General features: G+C 42.8%; 1 protein-coding gene across 1 annotated transcript in view; it reads left to right on the top strand.

Moving 5' to 3' along the window:
* The window catches only part of LOC109874130 (endoglin-like), a 46,101-nt gene that overhangs the window by 13,870 nt on the left and 8,193 nt on the right, over positions 1-24,038 (top strand). The window contains exons 3-10 of the mRNA XM_020465924.2: positions 6,136-6,284; positions 15,078-15,197; positions 20,094-20,265; positions 21,045-21,231; positions 21,360-21,465; positions 21,696-21,897; positions 22,319-22,467; positions 22,911-23,141. Coding sequence (XP_020321513.1) covers positions 6,136-6,284; positions 15,078-15,197; positions 20,094-20,265; positions 21,045-21,231; positions 21,360-21,465; positions 21,696-21,897; positions 22,319-22,467; positions 22,911-23,141 — 1,316 coding nt within the window. The remainder of the gene's footprint in view (positions 1-6,135; positions 6,285-15,077; positions 15,198-20,093; positions 20,266-21,044; positions 21,232-21,359; positions 21,466-21,695; positions 21,898-22,318; positions 22,468-22,910; positions 23,142-24,038) is intronic.

Genomic DNA, 24,038 nt, shown 5'->3' with positions numbered 1-24,038 from the left:
AATAATGTAATGTCTGTAAACAATTGTTGGAAAAATGACTTGTGTCAGGCACAAAGTAGATGTCTTAACCGACTTGCCAAAACTATAGTTTGTTAACAAGACATTTGTGTAGTTGTTGAAAAACTAGTTTTAATGACTCCATCCTAAGTGTATGTAAACTTCTGACTTCAACTGTACACAACCTCCCTCTACTACCACATACACAACCTCCCACCACTATCACATACACAACGCCCCCCCCACTACTAAATCAAATCAAATCAAATGTATTTATAAAGCCCTTCTTAAATCAGCTGATATCTCAAAGTGCTGTACAGAAACCCAGCCTAAAACCCCAAACAGCAAGCAATTCAGGTGTAGAAGCACACAACGTCCCCCTACGACCACATACACAACCTCCCCCCACTACCACATACACAACCTCCCCCCACACACATTAGTAATAAAAGTGATAGTGATAATTAGGGACTTTTTTTGTAGACTGTGGGGATTTTGTTGGCGTGGGGAGAGAGGAGGGGAGAGGTGAGACACAGTGTTGTGCAGTGTAGGGGTGAGAGGCCAGGGGACACTGCGGGCCCCTGCAGAACGCTGATAAGAGCTTGTTTACGTTCCTGTGGATGGTCAAGCCTCAGTCTGCGGCCGCGGAAACACCAGGACAATAGGTGTGTGGAGCTGGAAAGGCTGGGGCAGGCCAGACCCCCCCCCCCCCCCCGTGTGCTCCGACCACCCCCCTACCTCTCCCCTTCACCATCATGGCTCCTCCGACCCGGGACGCAAACAGTTTACTCTGCCTCAGTGAGACAGTTGCCCCAGACACTGCTCTGTGTTTGCCAGGGTTTACCCTAGATTTACAGATAAGGTGAGGTTTAGATGTGATGCAGACACCATTTTTGGAACCAGTTGAAATACATTTTATACAGAACAATTGATTCATGCCAGGGCAATACATTATTTTGTTGTTTTTAACATATATTATGGCATGTAATATGCTTTAGTTGATTGGTAACTTATCATCATGGTACTTTTGATGCAGTAATATACAGCAATTAGTTAATTGGAGAGCCAAGCCACTCCAGACAGCTCCAGAACTTTGTGCATAAGGGTGTAAGTGGGGAAAAAAGTTACCCTCAGACCACATTTCTTTTGGAACATTGAACTGTTGACAAAATAGATTAGGGAATTGCTTCCAAAGATGTGGTAAATATTGAGCCTAGATAAAATGGAAGAAAAAGTGTTTCCTCCTAATTATGTTTTTGGCAGGAAAGGGGTTGTAGTGAGAGTAGTAAAGGACTACTGCTAGACGAAAATAGAAACAGTTGTCATCAATGTGTAAGATTTCTTGTTAGGGTCCTGTTGTAGGAGACTGACTTTTGGCAGACTACTGTATTCATGAATTGCAATCAAATAAAAGAAGTCTGTTGATTCCCCAAATCAAATTCTCATGTCTAAATTAAAAAGTGAATAACCTATCTCAAATAAAGGTGAATGTAGGATAGTACAAGTCCAAACGGCTTCATCTGCATTTCCTGTCCCTCTCTGTCAAAGTGAATAGTGGTTTGATCTTTTGACTTTGCGAGGAGACTCAATAAAGGAAGTCAGTGTTTCCAGGATGTGGCTTGTTGCAGGCAGGGTCACAATGCCTCTCTTGAATATATAACCTTTAATGTCAGAGTTGTGTGGGTTTTATTTCCAGCCAAGGTCCTCTTTCTGCTGAGTCGGGAGATCCACCCTACAGAATACTGACGATGAACCTTTCACCCCCCCAAACAAGAACTGGTAGTCCGATCCAAGTCAGATGAGGCTGATTATGAAGTCATGCGTTTAGTATTTCTGCTTTCTGGCAGTTTTTTCTAGGAAGGAGCCGTGCTGGCTTTTTCTGCTACAGGATGTTTTTGTTCTTAATACACCTACAATATGCCTTGAAGAGTTGCAAAAAACGTTTACAGGATTGCCAATAAAAAAGAACACATTTTTTGCTGTTTAGTTGTTAACTACGTAAGTGACATCTGTAGATATTAAACATTTATCACAATGTTAGGTATAAACGTTAATATTAAACAAACTATTTCTGTCCCAAAAAATAAACAGTGGTCTAAGGAGACATACACTCACAGCCACAGATGGTAGACTTGGAAGGTACCAAGTTGAGTCAGAGGGATAACTTGGTGTACTTTACAGCATTGAGAAATCTCCCCCTCTTAACTCGAGCTCCCGCACCACCCACCGTAGTCCGCCCCTGCATCAGACAGGAGACACATGCCTGATTGAGCATTTTCTTTGGCCCAACATCAGGTTTGGGAGTTGACCAGAACAATGAGACAAGAAGGGACAGTCCAGAGATAGACACAGACAGGAAAATAAAGTACAAGGGAGGAGGAGAGGTATGAATGGCAGATTCAGCAACATGGCCAGACACGTTTCAAGCCAAGGACTTCCATACTCAGATAAACACTGTGATACAACACTGTGAAGCATGAGGCTCATCATCATTTCCTATACATCCTCTATCATCTAGAATCATTATGATGGATTCCTTCAAAATCCCCCTGACTCCCCCTCACATCTATATGGGAATCACCACCATCCTGGAAAAGAAAATTGGAGGCGCTGCTGATAAAAATAGATAAAGACAGAGGAGGAATGGAACGGCGCTTCTCTATAGCTCATTTAACAGCAAACCGCTTAATGAGGCAGTTGGCATTTCCGGGTCAGGCAGAGGGGTCAGTGTGACTATGGTTTATATCCTTAGTGATCGGTAAATAGGATTAGGGGAGTATCGGTGTGTGCGTCTCTGTGTGTGTGTGTCTGTGTGTGTGCTTTGCAGACACCAGGGGGTGATTTACGCAAAGTAGTCTGCCCCTGCCGACGCAGTCACAGGCTGTTGACTCTGTCACAGTGGAATGAGACGGTGCTTCTTTATGGGAGGTAATCTGGCTGTTGAGTGGACATTAAAGCACAGGGGCAGAATAACAGGAAGCCGGTACTTGACCAGAGCAGAAGAAGAGGGATGATGAGAAAAGACAGGGAGGATCTCTCACTGCACAGTGGGGAAAGAAATAAAGAGTTAATTAATGAAAAGATGAGAGGCTTGAAAGAAAGAGCTGTTTGTGTGGTGGGCATTGGCTTGACTTTACTCATACCCCTTCTCTCTCTCCCTTCCCTCCCTCCATCCCTTCCCCTCGTGGTGACGACAATGTCCTCTGCCAGGGCTCTCCGTCATCATCAGGCCAGCCGTCTAAACAGGACATTTCCTGTTGCCCTCACAAAAGTTGTTGTTTCCTGTTCACCCCCACACCCCCCTTCCCCTCTCTGTCTCTCTATCCTTCCATGGCGCTCATCAACCATCAACCCCTCCCCCAAATGCTTTGCACCTTGTAGCTACAGTAGATACGGAAAATCCTGAGTCTTCAGACGTGGGCCCGTATTCAAGAGTCTCGGTATGAGTGCTGATATAGGATTTGTTCTGCCAGTTAGATCATAATGAATAAGGTTATATGGACAGGGTGACCTGATCTTTGATCAGCACTGCTACTCTGTTATGATTTGTGCATAGAAACGGACCCTGGAACTGAGAAGCTATGATTGTCTCTTAGGTGTTCATAACAGTTTTGATCTTTTGTAATAACTTCTCAGATGAAACTATTATACCGGTCTAAATAAGAGAATGTAACGAGCTGAAAATTCTCATCAGTTTTCCCAAAGAGGGTTGTCCTCTGTGCAGTAGTATGAAGTACTAAAAATACTTTAAAGTTAACTTTTTATATTTCTAACTTTTACATTTACTCCACTACATTCCTAAAGAAAATAATGTACTTTTTACTCTATACTGTACATTTTCCCTGACACCCAAAAGTACATTTCGAATGCTTAGCAGGAAATTATTTTTTTAAAATTAATACACTTATCAAGAGAACATCCCTGGTCATCCCTACTGACTCTGATCTGGCGGACTCACTAAACACAAATTCTTAGTTTGTAAATGATATCTGAGTGTTGGAGTGTGCCCCTGGCTATCCGTAAATGGATAAACAAGAAAATGATGCCGTCTGGTTTGCTTAATATAAGGAATGTGAACAAATACTTTTAGACTTTTACTCAAGTAGTATTTTACTGGGTGACTTTCACTTTTACTTGATTCATTTTCTATTAAGGTATCTTAGTATGACAATTAGGTACTTTTTCCACCACTGCCTCTGTGCTCAATAATATCATCCCTTTCCATAAATGGTGTCAGTGGTGATATTGTATTCCGTTTAGATGCATGTCTACTGATTGGGATTCAAACTCTCAGACCAGGGTTGTCTCTGTATCAGTCCTATGACACTATCTGAGTCACATCCTATAGGGTCAGGAGACAGAGAGTCCGAGGTGGGGGGCATCAGGGCCCCAATCAGATTTCCCATCTCTCACTAGGCTGGGCGGGACTTGGTCCTAGTGCTGACTGTTGATTGGGTAGGACACAGCCCCTGACCCTGCTCTTCCTGAAGAAGGAGGCGGTTTACTGGTGGGCAATATTTATTGAGCACCAACAGGATACTCCCCTAGGGGACAAAGTAAAAGGAAGAAAAAGAGCAAATACATTATTTCAATGGTTCCCTTCATCTTCTGCCCTGACACACACAGCCTCACATGCAATAAATCAGCTGCCCTTGTGTCTGTGTGACAGAGAGCAGAGGTTGGGGAGGAAACTCCCTGCGGTGCAGTGTGGTGCAGTCAGGGAGTGAGGGATAGTAGGGAGGAGACGAGTGGACTTGATTTAATGTTGCCCATGTAGCCGTGAGGTCCCAGATAAACTTGACCTATCAGCCGTGCCGATCAGACCGGTAGCCCCTCCCACCCATTTAGCATCCATACTTCTTACATTATCTCCTGATTAGAAAACACGGCAGCACTGCTTCCAAATGCCCCGCCATGCAACCCTCCTCCACTCCCATAGACAGTCACTGAAGCAGGAGTGATGAAGTGCATGTGGAGGAATCAGAGATGAATAGAGCAGGAAAGCAACACCCTCCATAGGCTAGTCTAGGCTGTAGCCAAGAGGGTGATTTAATATGCGTTTCACATCATGCTTTATATTGCTGGTCTACAGAGCTCTTTGTATGTTGCCTATAATGTGTATGAATATATCTTACTAATGATATAATGTGTTTTAATGTATTTATTGTTGATGCATAAAACATTTCAAGGAAATTCATAATGCATTATTCATATGGTCATAATAGAGGGTGTTAGCGCTACCAGCTCTCCTTGGTTTTCTCTCTTTATTGTACCTATGTTCTTGTACCTAATGCATTTCACATCGGCAGATATTCTTATGCAGGGTTGCAAAACTACAAGTAATTTAACATATTGTCCATGAGTTTCTAGTAGATAGACCATATTGTTCAAGAGAAAATAGCTTAATTTAATCAACAATTTCAATTACCTTTGCAACTCGTCCAACTATTGACTTTTTTCACAACTGCCACCAGTTTGACACCAAAACATTGACCACAAATACATACTGTCATAGTAAAGCAGGGCAAAAGTAAACATATCGTTCCCCACGAATGATGCAACACCCCCCTTGGGCCATGTTTTTTTAGGTACTAGATTGGAAAATATTATTTGAGAGAACTTTGTCCATAGACGCCACATATCAAGTTTCGTGCCGACCGGTCATTCGCTGCCAGAAGAGTAGCGTTTTAAGTGTTTTTCACACAATTTTAAATGGTGGAAAATCCATCATGGCGTGTCCCTAGGCAAATTGGTTCCTTGTGAGGAGAGTGACCTATGTATCGAATTTCATGACTAGGTCAAACAGGGTGAGGGCCGTGACCTTTCAAACTTTGCATTTTCAATCTCTTTTTATAGCACCACCATCTGGCAAATCAGTGTAATTTTGTTACTTGAACACTTCCAGCTATATACCCTCCTTTTGAAACCCTATTCGTAAGCATAGGCCTGTTTTACACGTTTAAACATGGCATTTAAGGCTCTAGCCACTTGCCAGGTCATCATTGGCCACAATTGTAAATAAGAATTTGTTCTTAACAGATGTGCCTGGTGAAATAAAGGTGAAATAAAATGTATTGTCCTAGAATGTGTGACCTCTCTACTTTGCTTATCCAGGTTTGCCCCTTGTCTCTCCCCCAGCATCCCAGCAGACGTGTGAGCCAGTGAATGTTCCTGACAACCAGAATGCCTGGATCAGGGTGAGGGAGATGCCAACAGGCTGCTGGACCAGCTACACCACTAATGACAGTAAAGAGGTGCACATCCTCAGCCTGCACTTCCTTCCTGGGGTAAGGCAATCTACGTATTGTGTGTATGTACTGAACTACTGTGGAAACCCTCCACTAGAATTAGATGCATCCAGTACACTCATTCTGAATAGTCCAGTACATTGAAAACACAGGTTGATTGATACCAGATGAGCATTAACACACTAGGCTAGTTTACACAAGAGATTGATGTCAGATAAATTAGCTAGTTTTCCCATGTGGCTGAGAGTCAACATGACCGACACCACCTCTGCTCAGCCTGATAAGTACAAACACATGCCAGACATAACATGGAGCCAGGGTCTCCCCTGAGGTGACTAGGGTTCCTTACACTACACAAAGCAGTGTGAAAACACACAACCTCATCCAACAGCCTGCATGAGGAATGGGGCTAAGTGTGTAGAATACAGGTTGATTTCAAAGTTGTACCCCAAATTGCATAACAATATGTAATTCCAATTATAACTGTCCCAAGATCAGTGCTTCGGAGGAATGTAATCCTACACTGCTATTTCACCCCAGACTAAATTTTCATTCTTTGACAGTGTCTGGTCAGCACGTATTCGTAATTTCTTATCAATGATCTCTCTCTATCACACACAAACACTTTCTCTCATCTCATTGTTTGTCCCTCTTGAGATGCCGTAGCCAGTACACTTCCTCAAAATAGTTTGAATTACTCTAAGATTACTCAAGAAATCTGTATTTAATTTTGACGTTTTTGCTGAGTTCTTAGTTGCGTAATTTTACATCTAACTAAGATGTTTGGTACAATATTTCTCAAGTGAAAGTCTGTCATTAAATGACAACTTAATTGAAGATTCCCTACTGTTGACCAATTACCGATGAATGGGCGTAGACATCGGCTACCGAACTTCGACAAGCCTCAAGAAAACAAATTCTGTGCTCGAACAGCTGGAAAAATCCAGCTGAATGCTGTCGAACACCAAAACAAATCAACATTTTTTGTCATAATATACACTGAAGGTACAAAACATTAGGAACACCTGCTCTTATCATGTCATAGACTGACCACGTGAATCCAGCTATGATCCCATATTGATGTCACCTGTTAAATCCACTTCAATCAGTATAAATAAAGGGGAGGAGACAGGTTAAAGAAAGATTTTTAAGCCATAAGATAATTTAGACAGGATTGTGTTTGTGTGCCATTCAGTTCATGTATGGGTATGATAAAATATTGAAGTGCCTTTGAACGGGGTATGGTAGTAGGTGCCAGGCACACCGGTTTGAGTGTGTTAAGAACTGCATCGCTGCTGGGTTGTTCACGCTCAACAGTTTCCCAAAGGACATCCAGCCAAGTTGACACAACTGTGGAAAGCATTGGAGTCACCCGGGCCAGCATCCTTGTGGAACAGATTTGACACTTTGTAGCGTCCATGCCCTGACGAATTGAGACTGTTCTGAGGGCAAACTCAATATTAGGAAGTTATTCCTAATGTTTTGTACACTCAGTCTATGTGTGAACTGTTTCGACTGGGGCTGCCCAGTCGGAAGCTTTAGACTACGCTGTGTGCTGTGTGTGTATGGTGGCAGCTAACCTCCCTGACAGCTACTCTAGCAAAGTTGAGATAAATGCGTACACAACAAACCCCTTTCCAAACATATTCTTTGCTGGGTCTTTGGCCCATTTATTAGCAGCAAAGATAAAACATTTCATACCGGCAGATGTCAGTGCAAGTAGTTTCCATAGTTCATAGTGAATTTGCAAAGAATACAGGCCTATAAACATCAAATCAAATCAGAATGAGCATCTGTACTTTTCACAAAACCAATAAACTGTATGTGTGTGTCCTTCCATTATACAGACTAATTGGTCAGAAGTGGGGTAGAAGAGGCCATCCAGACATGCAAGGTATCTGTTAAACATGGCAAGAATACAGGCCTATTAATATCAAACAAACAAAAACAGGATGAGCATCTGTAAGCTTCAACAATCAGCATGCCATCTTGATAGCAGAATACAGTAGCAAAATGCTCCCAAAAAGCTGAGCTTTGTAGAGATACACATTTGAAAAAACACAAAAAAAACGTATATGGTCAAACAGTGTAGATGACAGCTTGCTTACCTTCTCACTCAGGCAATTCTTGTGTTTGCTCAGTTGCTCCACAAAACTTCTTCCAGACGTCAGTCAACTTGTATACTTCAAGTTGGTACTGAAATCGTTTGTGATTGGACAAGATAACACCTCCTGAATTGAGGTTTAGTTTGGGGTTTTGCAGAGCATTTCAGTGCTCACCTACCTGCATGCACTCCACACAGACAAAAAACGATTCCCTCCATCCTAAACAAGAGTTCACATGACCCCCCCCCCCGCTCTCATCATCACCCATCATCACCCCTGAACACCCCTCACCCCCTGCCAGGATACAACCCTGACCATTCCTCAATGTCCACTAGGCCCTGTAAACAACTATGATGGAATATTAGGCCCCCTAAAGAGGAGAGGTGGTGACAAAGGTGTTTGTGGAAAGGGAGGGGTCATATAGGAAGTGTGGCTGCCTGGCGGCCTGTGTATGGGTTCACCCTTGGAGGGGGATGGAGGGATAGAGGACGGAGGGAAGAGGGGGTGGAAGGCAGGAGGGCTGGACATGTCCCATTCAGGCACGAGTGTGAGGGCCTTGGCTCACAGCCGAGACTGGACCGTCGGAGCCGGCTCGGGTTAGGGGAGAGAGACAAAGAGTAACGGGAAGCTGTTATGCACCAGCAAAAGCCTTTAAAAAAGTTGCTCTCAAGAAGCTCTCTCTCAAAAAAGGAAAACAATTGTATCTGGAAAGCACAGGAACAAAAATAGCAAGGGCGAGTGACCAGGGACGGCAATGTGCATTGTTCAAACTAATAAAGTGAAGCGAGAGAGTGATGGAGAAAGTTAGAATAAGGGAGGACAGTTCTTTAGTAAAGGCCATTGATTTTTGGTTTAAAGTTAAATGAATGTTTCCCAACTGATTTGCAAGACTAAATCCTGTTGACTCATATTAGTCACAGACACATCCTTGACTCTATTGACTCAAACTGAGTGAATCAGTTGCCCATATCAGACTGGTAGACTGTCAAATAACAGGAAAATTTGTCACACATTTACTGTATATTGTGTGCTTTTCAAGAACTCACCCATTATTTAACAATATGATTAGCAAACAGGATAACAACTCACCTAAGACCCTACTATGTTTAATCAACCCTACTATGTTTAATCAACCCTACTATGTTTAATCAACCCTACTATGTTTAATCAACCCTACTATGTTTAATCAACCCTACTATGTTTAATCACACCTACTATGTTTAATCACGCTACTATGTTTAATCAACCCTACTATGTTTAATCACACCTACTATGTTTAATCACGCTACTATGTTTAATCAACCCTACTATGTTCAATCAACCCTACTATGTTCAATCAACCCTACTATGTTTAATCAACCCTACTATGTTCAATCAACCCTACTATGTTTAATCAACCCTACTATGTTTAATCAACCCTACTATGTTTAAGCAACCCTACTATGTTTAATCAACCCTACTATGTTTAATCAACCCTACTATGTTTAATCAACCCTACTATGTTCAATCGAACGGAAGTGTATAGTCTAGTTGTCAGAGAAGTACTTAGTCTTCTAAGCTATGGACAACTAGAGGTCAATTTATATCATGAATCCCAAGAAGAAAGAAGACATGTACTGTATCTCTCAGCTGACTGATTATTGAGTTATTCTTCAGGGAGTTTTGATGATAAACATTTTCGGACACTGCTAAAAAGACTATGCAAGCAGTGTGATTTAATGATAGACAGTTGGGAGGGAAACTGATAATTTTTTTCAGACGTATTACCAGACTCATTGTCCCTACTAGTATCTCACACACACACACACGTCACCCGTGATACAAAGTCAGTGTTCGACGTCCATACATGTTTGACGTCGGGAGACGATGTTGAAACCGGCCACTAGCGGCGACAGTGAGCGCTGTTACCTTAAAGCAGTGGTGTAAAGTACTTAAGTAAAAACACTTTGAAGTACTACTTAAGATGTTTTTTGGGGTCTCTCTACTTTACTGTTTAGATTTTTTACAACTTTTACTTGTACTTCACCACATTCTTAAAGTAAATAATGTACTTTTTACTACATACATTTTCCCTGACACCCAAAAGTACTCGTTACATTTTGACAGGAAAATGGTCGAATTAACACACTTATCAAGAGAACATCCCTGGTCATCCCTACTGCTTCTGATCTGGCGGACTCACTAAACACAAATGCTTCGTTTGTAAGTGGTGTCTGAGTGTTGGAGTGTGCCCCTGGCTATCTGTAATTAAATAAAAAACAAGAAAACCATGCTGTCTGGTTTGCAGAATATAAGGAATTTGAAATGGTTTATACTTGTACTTGTACTTTTGATACCTAAGTACATTTAAAACCCAATACTTTTAGACTTTTACTCAAGTAGTATTTTACTGGGTGACTTTCTCTTTTTCTTGAGTAAAAGTAAAGATACATTAATAGAAAATGACTCCAGTATGATAATGGAGTACTTTTTTTTATTTTTATTTATTGTCCCCAGCACAAGGTGCACCTGTGTAATGACCATAAGCATCTGCCTCAGGGGCCAAAGGTTGCATGTTCAAATCCAGCAATGAAAAGACGATTTTTGTTTTAAGCATATCCCAAAATGTAACCCTTATCTTAACCATCAGCTTTAATGTCTAACCTTAAGATTTTGGAGTTAATGCCTAAACTTAAAGGAAAATTCCACCCAAAAACTATTTTTGGTATTTGGGGTGGCAGGTAGCCTAGTGGTTAGAGCATTGGACTAGTAACCGAAAGGTTGCAAGAGCAAATCCCCGAGCTGACAAGGTAAAAATATTTTGTTCTGCCCCTGAACAAGGAAGTTAACCCAGTGTTCCTAGGCTGTCATTGTAAATAAGAATTTGTTCTTAACTGACTTGCCTAGTTAACTAAAGGTAAAATAAATATACATTTGTCCATTATTGACATAGTCCCAAAATGTGATGTTTTTTGTACATATCTTAACTTGATTGCTAACAAGCAAAACATTCTGGGAATATGTCAACAATCAAGTTTTCAAGATATGTAACTTTCAAAATTCAACAATGGAGTAATGAAACAAATACCAAAAATAATTGTTTTTGGGTGGGGTTTTCCTTTAACCCTAACCTTAACTTTTGAATTAATGCCTCAACTTAAAACCTAAAATTCTTTGAAAGCATCTACCTCTGATGCCAAAGGTTGCATGTTCAAAGTCAGCAATAGAAGGCTGATTTTGAGATTTTTGTTTTGAGCCCTAACCTGGCTGGCATTTAAAATGGCCTGTTGACAGCAGCTATTGTGGTGTGTTGTCTGTGTGTCTATGTGTGTTGAACATGGCCCTTGCAGAGGCCTTGTGTATTATCCCCGTGGTAGGCCTCAGACAATACACTGGTGGTCTCCTCCGACTAGCTCCAAACATCAGGGGTCCGATTATTTGATGTCGGCCCCTCGCCTCAGCCCAGCGTGGCCCTCTCGGAATGCATGCTGTCAGCAGCAGGCAGCAGACAATCAATTTAATAAGAGCGAGCAGATACGAACAAAAGACACTGTGTTCCTCAGCACACTCATCCACACAAAGAAAAAAGGCCAGCAGCAAAGAAAATCCAGCTGCAAAACAAGCAAGAGATTAGAGATGATTTTTTTGAGAACCGCCACGTCAGGATAACATATAAATAGTTAATTCCCCAAAAGCACCTCTTCAGAACTGTGTTTTAGAAGTATTTAAGTACTTTCCTCCACTTCAGTATTCACAACCGCAAACCTTTTACCTTCCTTTCCTCCCTACTGATATACAAAGAAAGTAAATACCAATTAATTTATGGTAATGCATTGGCAAGTTCAAAACAGAATATAAATATCCTGTCTTCCTCATCTCTATCTTTGTAAACTTCACTAGCTTATAAAGCATTCTTGACTGGTCAATATTGCAAGAACATATTTGACTTACCGGAAGTTGAAGCCCAACACTGTTCACCTGTTGTCTACTGGTCTGTTGGTCACAGATACCTTTTAAAAACATGTAGAGGTGTGGATCAGAAAACCAGTTAGTATCTGGTGTGACCACCATTTGCATCATTCAGTGCGACACATCTCCTTCGCATAGAGTTGATCAGGCTGTTGATTGTGGCCCGGTGGAATGTTGTCCCACTCCTCTTCAATGGCTATGCAAAGTTACTGCTCAATGGTTAGTATGTCTGGTGAGAATGCAGAACATGGAAGAACTGGGACATTTTCAGTTTCCAGGAATTGTGTACAGATCCTTGAGACATGGGGCTGTGCATTGTCAATTTGAAACATGAGGTGATGGCGGCGGATGAATGGCACGACAATGGGCCTCAGGATCTCGTCACGGTATCTCTGTTTATTCAAATTGCCATTGATAAAATGCAAGAGCACACTTCTCCAGCGTGTCAGTGGCCATTGAAGGTAAGCATTTGCCCACTGAAGTCAGTTACGCCGCTGAACTGCATTCAGGTCAAGACCCTGGTGAGGATGACAAGCACGCAGATGAGCTTCACTGAGACGATTTCTGACAGTTCTGACAGAAATTCTTTGGTTGTGCAAAACCACAGTTTCATCAGCTGTCTGGGTGGCTGGTCTCAGACGATCCCGCAGGTGAAAAAGCTGGCTGTGGAGGTCCTGGGCTGGCGTGGTTACATGGGGTCTGCGGTTGTGAGTCCAGTTGGACGTACTGCCAAATTCTCTAAAACGATGTTGGAGGTGGCTTATGGCCGTTTATTGTCCCCAGCACAAGGTGCACCTGTGTAATGACCATGCTGTTTAATCAGCTTCTTGATATGCCACACGTGTCAGGTGAATGGATTATCTTGGCAAAGAAGAAATGGTCACTAACAGGGATGTAAAAAAAAATGTGCACACAACATTTAAGAGAAATGAGCTTTTTGTGTGTATGGACAATTATGAAAAACACTTCAAATGTTACATTTATATTTTTGTTCAGTGTAGAATATGCCTCTCTGACCCTCTGTAAAGCTGGCTTCCAGCCTGCTGAATCCTGTAGCTGCCTAGTGGAGCTTTTCTTTGTGAGCTAAGCATGTGTCGGGGCCACTGCCACTCAGAAAGAGGCTATTTAATCTCCTCCTGGACCTCTGAAGCAGATAGTGTGCACTACAGGAGGGCATCCATGCACATCCTGTCCTCTCTCTGTCAGGGTTGGGAGTCCACTGTATGGGGCCGGCCAGGTGGATATGTTGACTCTGCTGTCACTGGAGAGGGGAGAAGAGATTAGTGGAGTGGATATGGCTAAGCTTCTCACCTCCACTTCTCCTGGTACCCCAAGCCTCTCACCTCCACTCCTCCTGGTAACCCAAGCCTCTCAACTCCACTCCTCCTGGTACCCCAAGCTTCTCACCTCCACTTCTCCTGGTACCCCAAGCCTCTCACCTCCACTTCTCCTGGCACCCCAAGCCTCACAGCAGGAACTGATGCTGTACTGGGATCACTGGTGTTGGATTGGATTCACTGGTGTTTGGCTGGTGTTGGATTGGATTCACTGATGTTGGATTGGTTCCATGAGCTGGTTCTGCTAGTGTTGTTCTGGTTTGACTGTAGTATTGGACAGGTGTTGCTATAGCCTGTCCCTCTACTACAGACTCCTTGGAGCTTCAGTCAGAACTGTCTGTCTGCTAACACCTGCCACTTGGGTGAATATGTTACATTTCCATATTGCGCCATAATTACGCAGTGATTTATCGTAGATAACTTTCCCAATGCTAGAGAGACTACATAATGTTATGTGTCTTAGATCAGCTGTCTCTATCAAATCACACAAGTGATCTACCATATAGGGAATTCTTTGAATCTTGTCATCTCTGGAATTGAAGAAGTGAAGAAAGTGGTACATAATTTGGCATGCGGCCCATCCCTGTATTTTTCACACGTATTGTGCTGATGTGATGCCTCTGGAAGGGAACAGAAATGCGCTTTTCTCAATGACTTTCTCTGTGGGAGAGACAGAACACAATAGAAACCCTTGTGTTGAGCTGTCAGGCAGACAATTCAATCCCAAGCCTGGTCCCTTCAAAATAAATGAAGGTGTTAGATTACATTTGTGTCTTTCGAACGCCATGTGTTACCCCACCACAGGATCATTACATTGCAGTGTGGAGTCAATGTATTTTGATGATGCCATGCACTGACTCAGTGAAATGTAATAACACTATTGGAGAAGTAGATTTTTCAGCATGGAGGTGTGGAGTCCATATACGTGTGAGGGGAATAGATTGGGAACCAGGTTTTGTGTGTGTGCAGTATGTGCTAGTCAGTCAGACACACATGGAAGCAGTAAGCCTCATCCTATAATCTGTCATAAGGTACATTTAGAGTCAATGCCAGCTCACAATTTATCAAGAGACTCTCATAAACAATGACATTGCATAATGACCCTTATATAAGGTCTATAAGGTGACCGAACACAGCAAAGTTCCTTTGGGAATTAAAGCCACCACCACTTCCCCTGCAAACCACATGTTTATGCTATAGCTACTGTACATACCATGCATGGCTCAGTTTTGAATGTACAGCCATTGTTGATGTGGTGGTTAAGTTGATGTGTACTGTACACTCAGATGGATGGTGGGGTGTGCAAGAATAGTTTTTCTTGCAGTAAAAAATGTGGGGTAAATTGTGATAAACATGATATCATGCTTTTTTTGCATTTACAGTCATCACAAACTTGAATGTATTTTTCTTGAAGCTTAACTTGATTCTTCTGTCCCCTTTAGGCTTCCACCATGTTTTATCTAAACATGACCACTGCCAAGCCAATGCACCTCATCATCACCACAGACTCAGAGCAGGTCATATACTTTCTGACCAATGCTAACGTGGATGTCAGCTTATACGTAAGTATACCATCTCTCCTCATTTAAGTGTTTCCTTTTGCCACTTGTTTCCTTTGGGGTTGTGTATCAGTTAGTGTAAGGGCATTACAGTATGTCAGTGTATGAAAAGTACACAAAAGTTATATGCAAATGATTATTCCAGGAATTACAGTATATCCTAGCCGGGAGAAAATAGACACCCCAATCGCCTACAGAAACAGAGAGGGACTCTCAATAGGTATTGCCTGATAGATAGCTGGCTGCATTGCCTGATACTTCGCTAATGGGGGCTTGGCAAGGGCTAGGAGTCTAGCCTGGCAGCTCTCCTGTTCCTGCCAGCTGAGCTGCTCCACTCTACTCTTCCACTCTACTCTGCTCTAGTGGGGGGGGGGGGGGGGGGCTCACTGCCAGGCTCCCTACTTCCATAGTTAACCAGGGGAGAAATGCTTTTCTGCAGGCCCAGATGGGCTCTCCAAACCAGCCACAGCTGTGCAAGCCCCTGGGACAGTTTGGAGGAGCAATTACCCTTGTTTGTTGAGTTTCCCAGTACCGAAGAACCTGTGTGTATTTTATATCTGGCACACATTATAAAAATGCTTAAAGTGTGTTGGAGTAGGGAGCAACCTAATAGTCTCTGTCAGACACTGGGGATGTGTAGTGTTATAGTGGAGACATTAGCTGGAGTATTGTGTTCAACCTATCTACTAGATTTACACACGTCAAGTGAGTTTTTAGAAAGAAAGGACTCCTTCAGAGAGAGATGGTGTGTCTCAAAGGGTTTCGTCTTGTCAACCGAATTTTGAAAATGAAGCAGAAGGGACTGATAGGATGTTGTCTTTTGGAGTTTGACAGTAAATTATAGTGTTATTGATTTTGGATCCCTGCCTGGGACTCAAACCGCAACTTGTCTGTGGGCACCCATTCTCTTGAAACAGAACTCTTGCTTTTTATCACAATGAACACAAGTACCAAGCTGAGTGGAGAGTTCAGACCAATTCCACAGCCCTAGCCTCCTCCTCTTGATCTCTGCTTCTCACACAAAGGGTCAAATAAATAACATGATCTTTTATGTATTTCGACCCCCTTCTACCCTCTATTTAAACTTTCTCGTATTAAGGTGCTGTTAAAACTCAGTAATCTTCCACGATAAATAGGATGATTCAATGTTTACAATACTGTCAGCAGTCTGTGACAGTAGGATAGCCTATCGTGTCCTGCAGAGAGGGGGACCATTTTACATGAAGAGGGGATGTGTGTGTGGGATGGGAGGATGGGATAGTGTGTAGTGGATCACTTGGGAATGTTACCATTTGAATGGAAAAAGAAAGTGCGTCACGAGGCTGACAGATCTGTTGGGTACAGGCCCAGTGTTCTATCCAGCTGTGACCGAGACAGGGAAGAGTCACCACACACACTCAGATGGGACAGAGTACATTTGCGTACATTCACAAAAGGCCACCGACCTGTGGGTTCATCGTCAAGGTTCAAGGTCTCGCATCCTCAGTCGTCCCTCCTCCTTTCCTCCCTGTTGTAGATCTTGTCGTTTGTTCTCCCATCTAATATGGGGTGGTAATTTAGCTTCACACCAAGACATGATACACAGTGTGTGTTTCTCAAAATGCATACTACCGTGCTCCAAGCACGCAAATTGGAGCAAGGGAGGCTTTGCATACGAGTCCAAATCAAAGTCTGCGAAACGGAGCACGGAGGGCACTAATGGAACGCATACTCCGTTTCTACATATTTTGAAGCATGCATCGATGCAAGCTTCAACGGAAAGTATGCAAAGAAAAATACACTCCGATTTGGGAATGAAATGTTGCCTATTCACATCTCATATGTTGTCTGACAACAATATTTTATCTTGATTAAAATGACATTTTGAAATGTTTATCTGCCTACGTACCGTAGATCGCAAGCCCATAATAAGTCAATAGGGTTAACTGGCTAGCTACTACTGTTCGATAGCCAGATAGCAATGAAGAATTGTTAGCTAGCTACCAACAAAGAATTGATATCTATCTTGCATAATATTCATTTCAGGTCATTTTTGCCTGTTAAACTATCTGCTTAGCTACATTATTATGATTCACGTAGCTGATAGTTATGAAGTAAAATGTTTGGTTTGTGTATATCTTGTTTTGTCTATTGTTGCAATTGTCCTGGCTGGAAGAATGTTCAGTGAATGCGAAGGTGCAGCGTGAGGTAATATAGTAGGGGAAGTGTGAGTGCTTCTCAATTGTAATGTTTTATGCGTTCTCCACACTCTTGTCCTCGCAAGAACGTACTCGAGAGAACTTAATCTGAGAATTCACTCGGAGCATGAGAGTGTGGAGCACGGTAGTATGCATATTGAGAAACACCCAGTGCTCTCTCTTCTATGTTATGTAAGAGTTGATGACCCCTCTGGCATTGTCCCCCGCACGCCCTCGTGCAGACAGTTCACGATGCATCCTTGGAGCCAAGGGGACAGAGACAGACAGATAGGCGAATGGCCTTGACCTCGAACCTAATCTATTTTGGATGGGTGCCTGTTATAAACAGCCCACCAGATAGCTCTCTCTGACAGTGACTTAAATCCCCCTGAATCCTCTGTGATAGCAACGAAACAGACACACAATGCTGAGTGTCACGGCTACACACAATACAGTGTCTGCACAGCGTCTGAGCGATATGGTACCTAGCTGTCACTCCAGTGTTCTCCACAGGGTTAATGATGCAGTACGAGAGGAAGAGGGGAGTAGAGAAGAAGAGGAGAGAAGTGAGGTGAATCAGAAGGGAGGACAGAGAAGGAGAAGAGAGGAGATGCGAGGAGTATAGGACAGGAGGATGCGTGGAGCTTGTCATCCCTGGCTCATTCAACCCCTCTGGATCAGGCCAAAGGAAGGAAGTCTAATCTGAGAAGTTTCTGAAAGTGCCAGAAGACAATGCCACTTCTTGCTCAGACTACTTCCTGTTGTGCGTTATGTCCCCTGGCCGTGCAGCGTCGAACTCTGACCCCCAGGAGACAAATTCATGTCAAAGTAGTTCCTTCTATCATTCGCTGATCCTTCTCACTCTCTTTCTCTCTTCCTTACTTACTTCCTTCTCCGCCCCTCCTCCTCTCCCTCCATTGTGATGTTTTTTATGTTCTCGTCTCTGTAGTTTCCCCGTCTTTCTATTTCGATCCACATTAAACAAAATATACACGCATGAGAAGGACCAATCAATCACACAGGTTTACTTGGCTCTCAGCAGAGCGTTCTGACTGGCTTTATGGGGTCTGGCTGCAGCTGGCAGGCCTTAACACACACATACACACACACACACACTGACCGCTAACATGGGAGGTCCACAGAGAGAACAATCAGTGGTCTTCTTTCCAGCCCTTAGTTTTCACCCTAAGACCTCGACCACCAGGAAATATATGGAATTATTCCTCAAACGCCAAAATCATTGCCAACACAATGGCTGCTGCTCTCTCCCCCTTCCCTAGCCTCTTCTTGGAAAAACACTGAGCACATACTGTACCTCCTGTGAGTTTGTGCAATGCAGCGTAGCTAATTGTTTGTTGTTGTTTTTATGCTATCCATTATCCTGAAATTAATTGTAACAACACATCGGACCTATATAAGTCCCGCCAGTCCAGAACAATTTGTCCATCTGTGTGCTATATTAGCTGGAATGCAACGGGAATAATGATGAGAACATTAATGGGGGAGAAAATGAAGCCATTGTTGAGACAAGATCCAAAGGGAAATGGATATCTGCTCCATCCATATGCTCTGTATAATATATAAAGGGACTCTATTCTCAAGCTCTTGGGCTAATAATCTAATTGTTTTTTAATATGCTTATAGAAGTATAGTTGTCTTTATAGAAATATTTGATTAGCAGATGAGTACAGATTGGGCGCGACTCTTAGGTTACACCAGAATGGCACATAACCGACCGATACATTAGAACACCTACTAGAGTACTTCATGTACAGTCCATTATTTCCCTGGCCTGTTTGGGAAACAGGGGAATGTGTGCTAGGGGAATGTGCGCTGTAGTGTGCATGCACTAGGCTGGATGTATATATTTATACCCGTATGGAGCCAGATTCCAGCCGACTCCATTGACGCACAGAGTTAAAAAGGTCCCCATTTCCCGGCCCCACTCAGGAAGCGAAGGAAAGACCTTGGCTCCAATGGGGTTGTTCAACCGGGCTTGTAGACACTTTAGCATAATAAACATTCCTTTTCAAATGGCTCTGCACTGCTCAGAGAATAAAGAAAGCGAGAGAGAGAGAAAGAGAGATGGAGAGAGAAAAGGAGAGATGGAGAAAGAGGGAGATCAAGATATAGACAGACAGAAAGAGGGAGAGCGAGAGAGAGAGAGAGAGAGAGAGAGAGAGAGAAGAAGAGGGAGGCATGCTTTGATGTGGCTGTTGTCAGACACATTGGGCAAACATGAGGTAGCAGTCTCTAAATAAGGCGCTGACTCACCCAATGCCATGGTAACAATGAGCAGACAAACAGAGCTGTCTAACCCTCATAGAGGTAGAGTGGCTTAATGACTTAGGGTTGTACTGTATATAAACAAGAATCCCCCCACGTACATAAAGGAAATTAAAAAGAATGGAGTGGATCATGTTAACAGACAGATTCAATCAAACTTGCCTTATATATGTAGTGTGTTTGTTTATGAACTACTGCCTAGGCACACACCTCTTCTTAATAATCGAATTGTGAGGGGAGTCTACCTGAGAAGATAACTTAATAAGTAGTATGTACATTTTTATTCTGTGGTCTAGTTTGACCAGCGGACTGTGCTGCATTATTGCAATATGGGTTCAATTGAAGTGAACCCATAGATTCATAACTTACATACAGTAAACAGATGGTCAAAGAGACCTGAAATGCAATGTCTAATGTATTTTCCTTTACTCTCCAGCTGGCCAACATCTCCAATATAATGTTTTATGGTTCAAAAGGCAACATCCATAGAAAAGCGCTGCCCACAGACAACGAAGATCTAGTGAGGTGGGCCACCGAGGAGTTTGGTGGGGTGACGTCTTTCACCACCGTCCAGAACCCAACGAGCATCGCTTCCACAGGGAGAGAGGGTAAGACACTGTCAGATTTTTTTTTTTTTTCATTTCACCTTTATTTAACCAGGTAGGCTAGTTGAGAACAAGTTCTCATTTGCAACTGCGACCTGGCCAAGATAAAGCATAGCAGTGTGAGCATACAACAAAGAGTTACACATGGAGTAAACAATTAACAAGTCAATAACACAGTAGAAAACGAAGGGGGGATCTATATACAATGTGTGCAAAAGGCATGAGGAGGTAGGCAAATAATTACAATTTTGCAGATTAACACTGGAGTGATAAATGATCAGATGGTCATGTACAGGTAGAGATATTGGTGTGCAGAAGAGCAGAAAAGTAAATAAATAAAAACAGTAAGGGGATGAGGTAGGTGAAAAGGGTGGGCTATTTACCAATAGACTATGTACAGCTGCAGCGATCGGTTAGCTGCTCAGATAGCTGATGTTTGAAGTTGGTGAGGGAGATAAAAGTCTCCAACTTCAGCGATTTTTGCAATTCGTTCCAGTCACAGGCAGCAGAGTACTGGAACGAAAGGCGGCCAAATGAGGTGTTGGCTTTAGGGATGATCAGTGAGATACACCTGCTGGAGCGCGTGCTACGGATGGGTGTTGCCATCGTGACCAGTGAGCTGAGATAAGGCGGAGCTTTACCTAGCATAGACTTGTAGATGACAAGATACATACAACGTACCTCAAACTTACACAACTCCCACAAACTGTCTGTTTTTGATGTGACTGAAGAATTATAGATGATGTAACAAATCTGAATAATAAACATGAATGATTTTACAGGAACAAGACTCCTTCCAACTGGCTCCAACAACTGTACACTTGAAAATGAATGGCACTCCCTCAAGCACTATCTGACATTCAAATCAAACATACCTTCATCGATCAAGTCCTGCTCGAACCAGCCTCTCAACAGTCACACTGAGAAAGAACTATATATCGTTAACATCCCTGAGGATGTCAGCATTCGGTAAGACACCGAAGAGTCTCTTGGCTGAAAACATTAACAACACGTTCCATGAAAGTGGCTTTATACTGGTTATTGTGTTGGTTGTTGGTGCTCTTGAACAGTAAATCAACACAATTGTATTGTTCCAGCTATGTCTCTGTGCACGTCATCAGTGAGAGGCAGATCAGTCTGTTCCTAAGAGGTCCCCAGGGTACCACGTGGAGCATCCATGACCCACAGCACACCAGCTTCTTTGTAAGCACTGGGTAACATCTACAGTTGACTAAATTGTAATATCAATGCCTGAAACTGAATCTCCAATGACTCAGACATTTTGTCTGCATTTGTCTGGTCATCATTTCAGGCGCAGATCAGTATGTATTATACTCTATGACTGACAAAGGTGTCCTATATAAATTGGAAAATAAACATACAGTACTATGTATTATATAAAATTCTGTTCATTTTATATCTATCTCGCTCAGTCTAACAACGTGATCATGCTTGCTGCCACCAACATGATGCATACGATCCCTCCCACGGTCGCCATCACCACAGACAGTGCCGATGCTGTACAGAAGAAGGCCTTGGACCATTTCAAAGCAAGCACCATCACAAGCTACTCTGAGATCCGAACCGAGGGCACCATGGTCACACTGGTCCTGGGAAATAAGGACCACACACCAGGTAAAATACAGTTATAGTCACAGTGAGCATAGTCAATATTGGCCTCTAGCAAGGGTAGCATTACTAGGGAGTTCCTGTAAATTTGACAATTGTTCCGATTAGTTCATGAATGAAGTTAATGCAAATTCCGACGCAGAGTGACCAGTTCTACAATCATAAATGCTCATACTGTTGGTTGGTATAATGGTGCAAAACTGCAATAAAATATGCTTTATCAAGCTTTCTCAGTAATTGGTAGCTAACACTATGCCACTGTTGCCAGCAGGCTCCTGTACTAGACTAGCTAACTAGCTTAGCCAACATTATTATTATTATTATTATTTATGATTTTATTAAAACAAATATATGGTACACCTATCCTGTAGTATCATGTACAAATGGATTCTTACTGACAGGTGAACGTTGTGTCTTGCTGTCTCAGTCACAGAGACTGCACCCACCGAGACCACCCCATCACCCGCTAGCCCCCCTCAGATGCCTCTGATCATGCAGCTGTACACCTCTCCAGACTACCGCTCCCCCCTGGACCTCAACGCCAAGGTGCAGAGCGACAAGAGGATCTACGCAGAGGTGAGACCATTTTTTATTTATTTCAGTCCAACACCTTCCTGCTCTTTCTAATCCTCTTCCAGTTCCTCCGCCGTGCCCAAATTCTCATCCTCTAAGCCCTGCACACCTTCACATCTGCATGACTCCTAACACACAAAGCAAAAGTCTCTTCAATAGAATCTCAATCTACAGGTATTAATTAATGTTTGGGGATGTAGCTCCATCTAGGACAGGATGTATCTACAGTACATAGTATCGTCATATTGCTATACAGTATAACACCATATATGATATAGTGACCATACAATGTAGTTTGCAGTATGTACTTGGGAGCAAATGCATCCACCAACGTCTCCCACCAGGCCTGCTCTAGGCTACAATATAACATCCATACTGTAGAGTATGCAAACATTTCTAGCACTCCAATTATTCTTGTCCCCACTCATCCCTCTCCTCTCCTCCAGATCTCAGGGAGGATGCTGGGGGAGATTGTGCTGACCATCGAGGTGATCAACTGCTCGGTGCGCTCCAAGGGCTCATGCCCGGTGGTCAGAGACATGCCCTTCAGGTCAGAGATGTGCTCCTCCACCATGTGCCCCAACAGTACCAGGGTTAGCTTCTCCCTGGAGCTGCTCCATGACCTGGCGTCCACTAGCTGGGACCTGGAGTGCTCCGTCAAACTCTGCTTCAGTGAGGTATGTACAGTTGAAGTCTGAAGTTTACATACACCTTAGCCAAATACGGTTAAACTCAGTTTTTCACAATTCCTGACATTAAATCTTAGTAAAAATTCCCTGTCTTAGGTCAGTTCGGATCACCCCTTTATTTTAAGAATGTGAAATGTCAGAATAATAGTAGAGAGAACTATTTATTTCCACATTTATTTCTTTCATCACATTCCCAGTGGGTCAGAAGTCTACATACATTCAATTAGTATTTGGTAGCATTGCCTTTAAATTGTTTAACTTGGGTCAAATGTTTTGGGTAGCCTTCCACAAGCTTCCCACAATATGTTGGAGGGAATATTTGCTCATTTGTCCTGACAGAGCTGGTGTAACTGAGTCAGGTTTGTAGGCCTCTTTGCTCGCACACGCTTTTTCAGTTCTGCCCACACATTTTCTATGGTATTGAGGTCAGGGCTTTGTGATGGCCACTCCAATACATTGACTTTGTTTTCCTTAAGCCATTTTGCCATAACTTTGGAAGTATACTTGGGGTCATTGTCCATTTGGAAGACCCATTTGTGACCAATCTTTACCTTCCTGACTGATGTCTTGAGATGTTGCTTCAATATATCCACAACATTTTCCTCCCTCATGATGCATCTATTTTGTGAAGTGCACCAGTCCCTCCTGCAGCAAATCACCCCCACAACATGATGATGCGACCCCCATGCTTCACGGTTGGGATGGTGTTCTTCGGCTTGCAAGCTTCCCCCCTTTTCCCCCAAACATAACGATGGTCATATTGGCCAAACAGTTCTATTTTTGTTTCACCAGACCAAAGTACATTTCTCCAAAAAGTACGATCTTTGTCCCCATGTGCAGTTGCAAACCGGCTTCTTCTGTATTTTTTATGGCGGTGTTGGAGCA

Source organism: Oncorhynchus kisutch, linkage group LG29, assembly GCF_002021735.2.
Source record: "Oncorhynchus kisutch isolate 150728-3 linkage group LG29, Okis_V2, whole genome shotgun sequence".
NCBI classification, from domain to species: Eukaryota; Metazoa; Chordata; class Actinopteri; order Salmoniformes; family Salmonidae; genus Oncorhynchus; species Oncorhynchus kisutch.
This window is presented reverse-complemented; position numbering and strand designations above follow the sequence as displayed.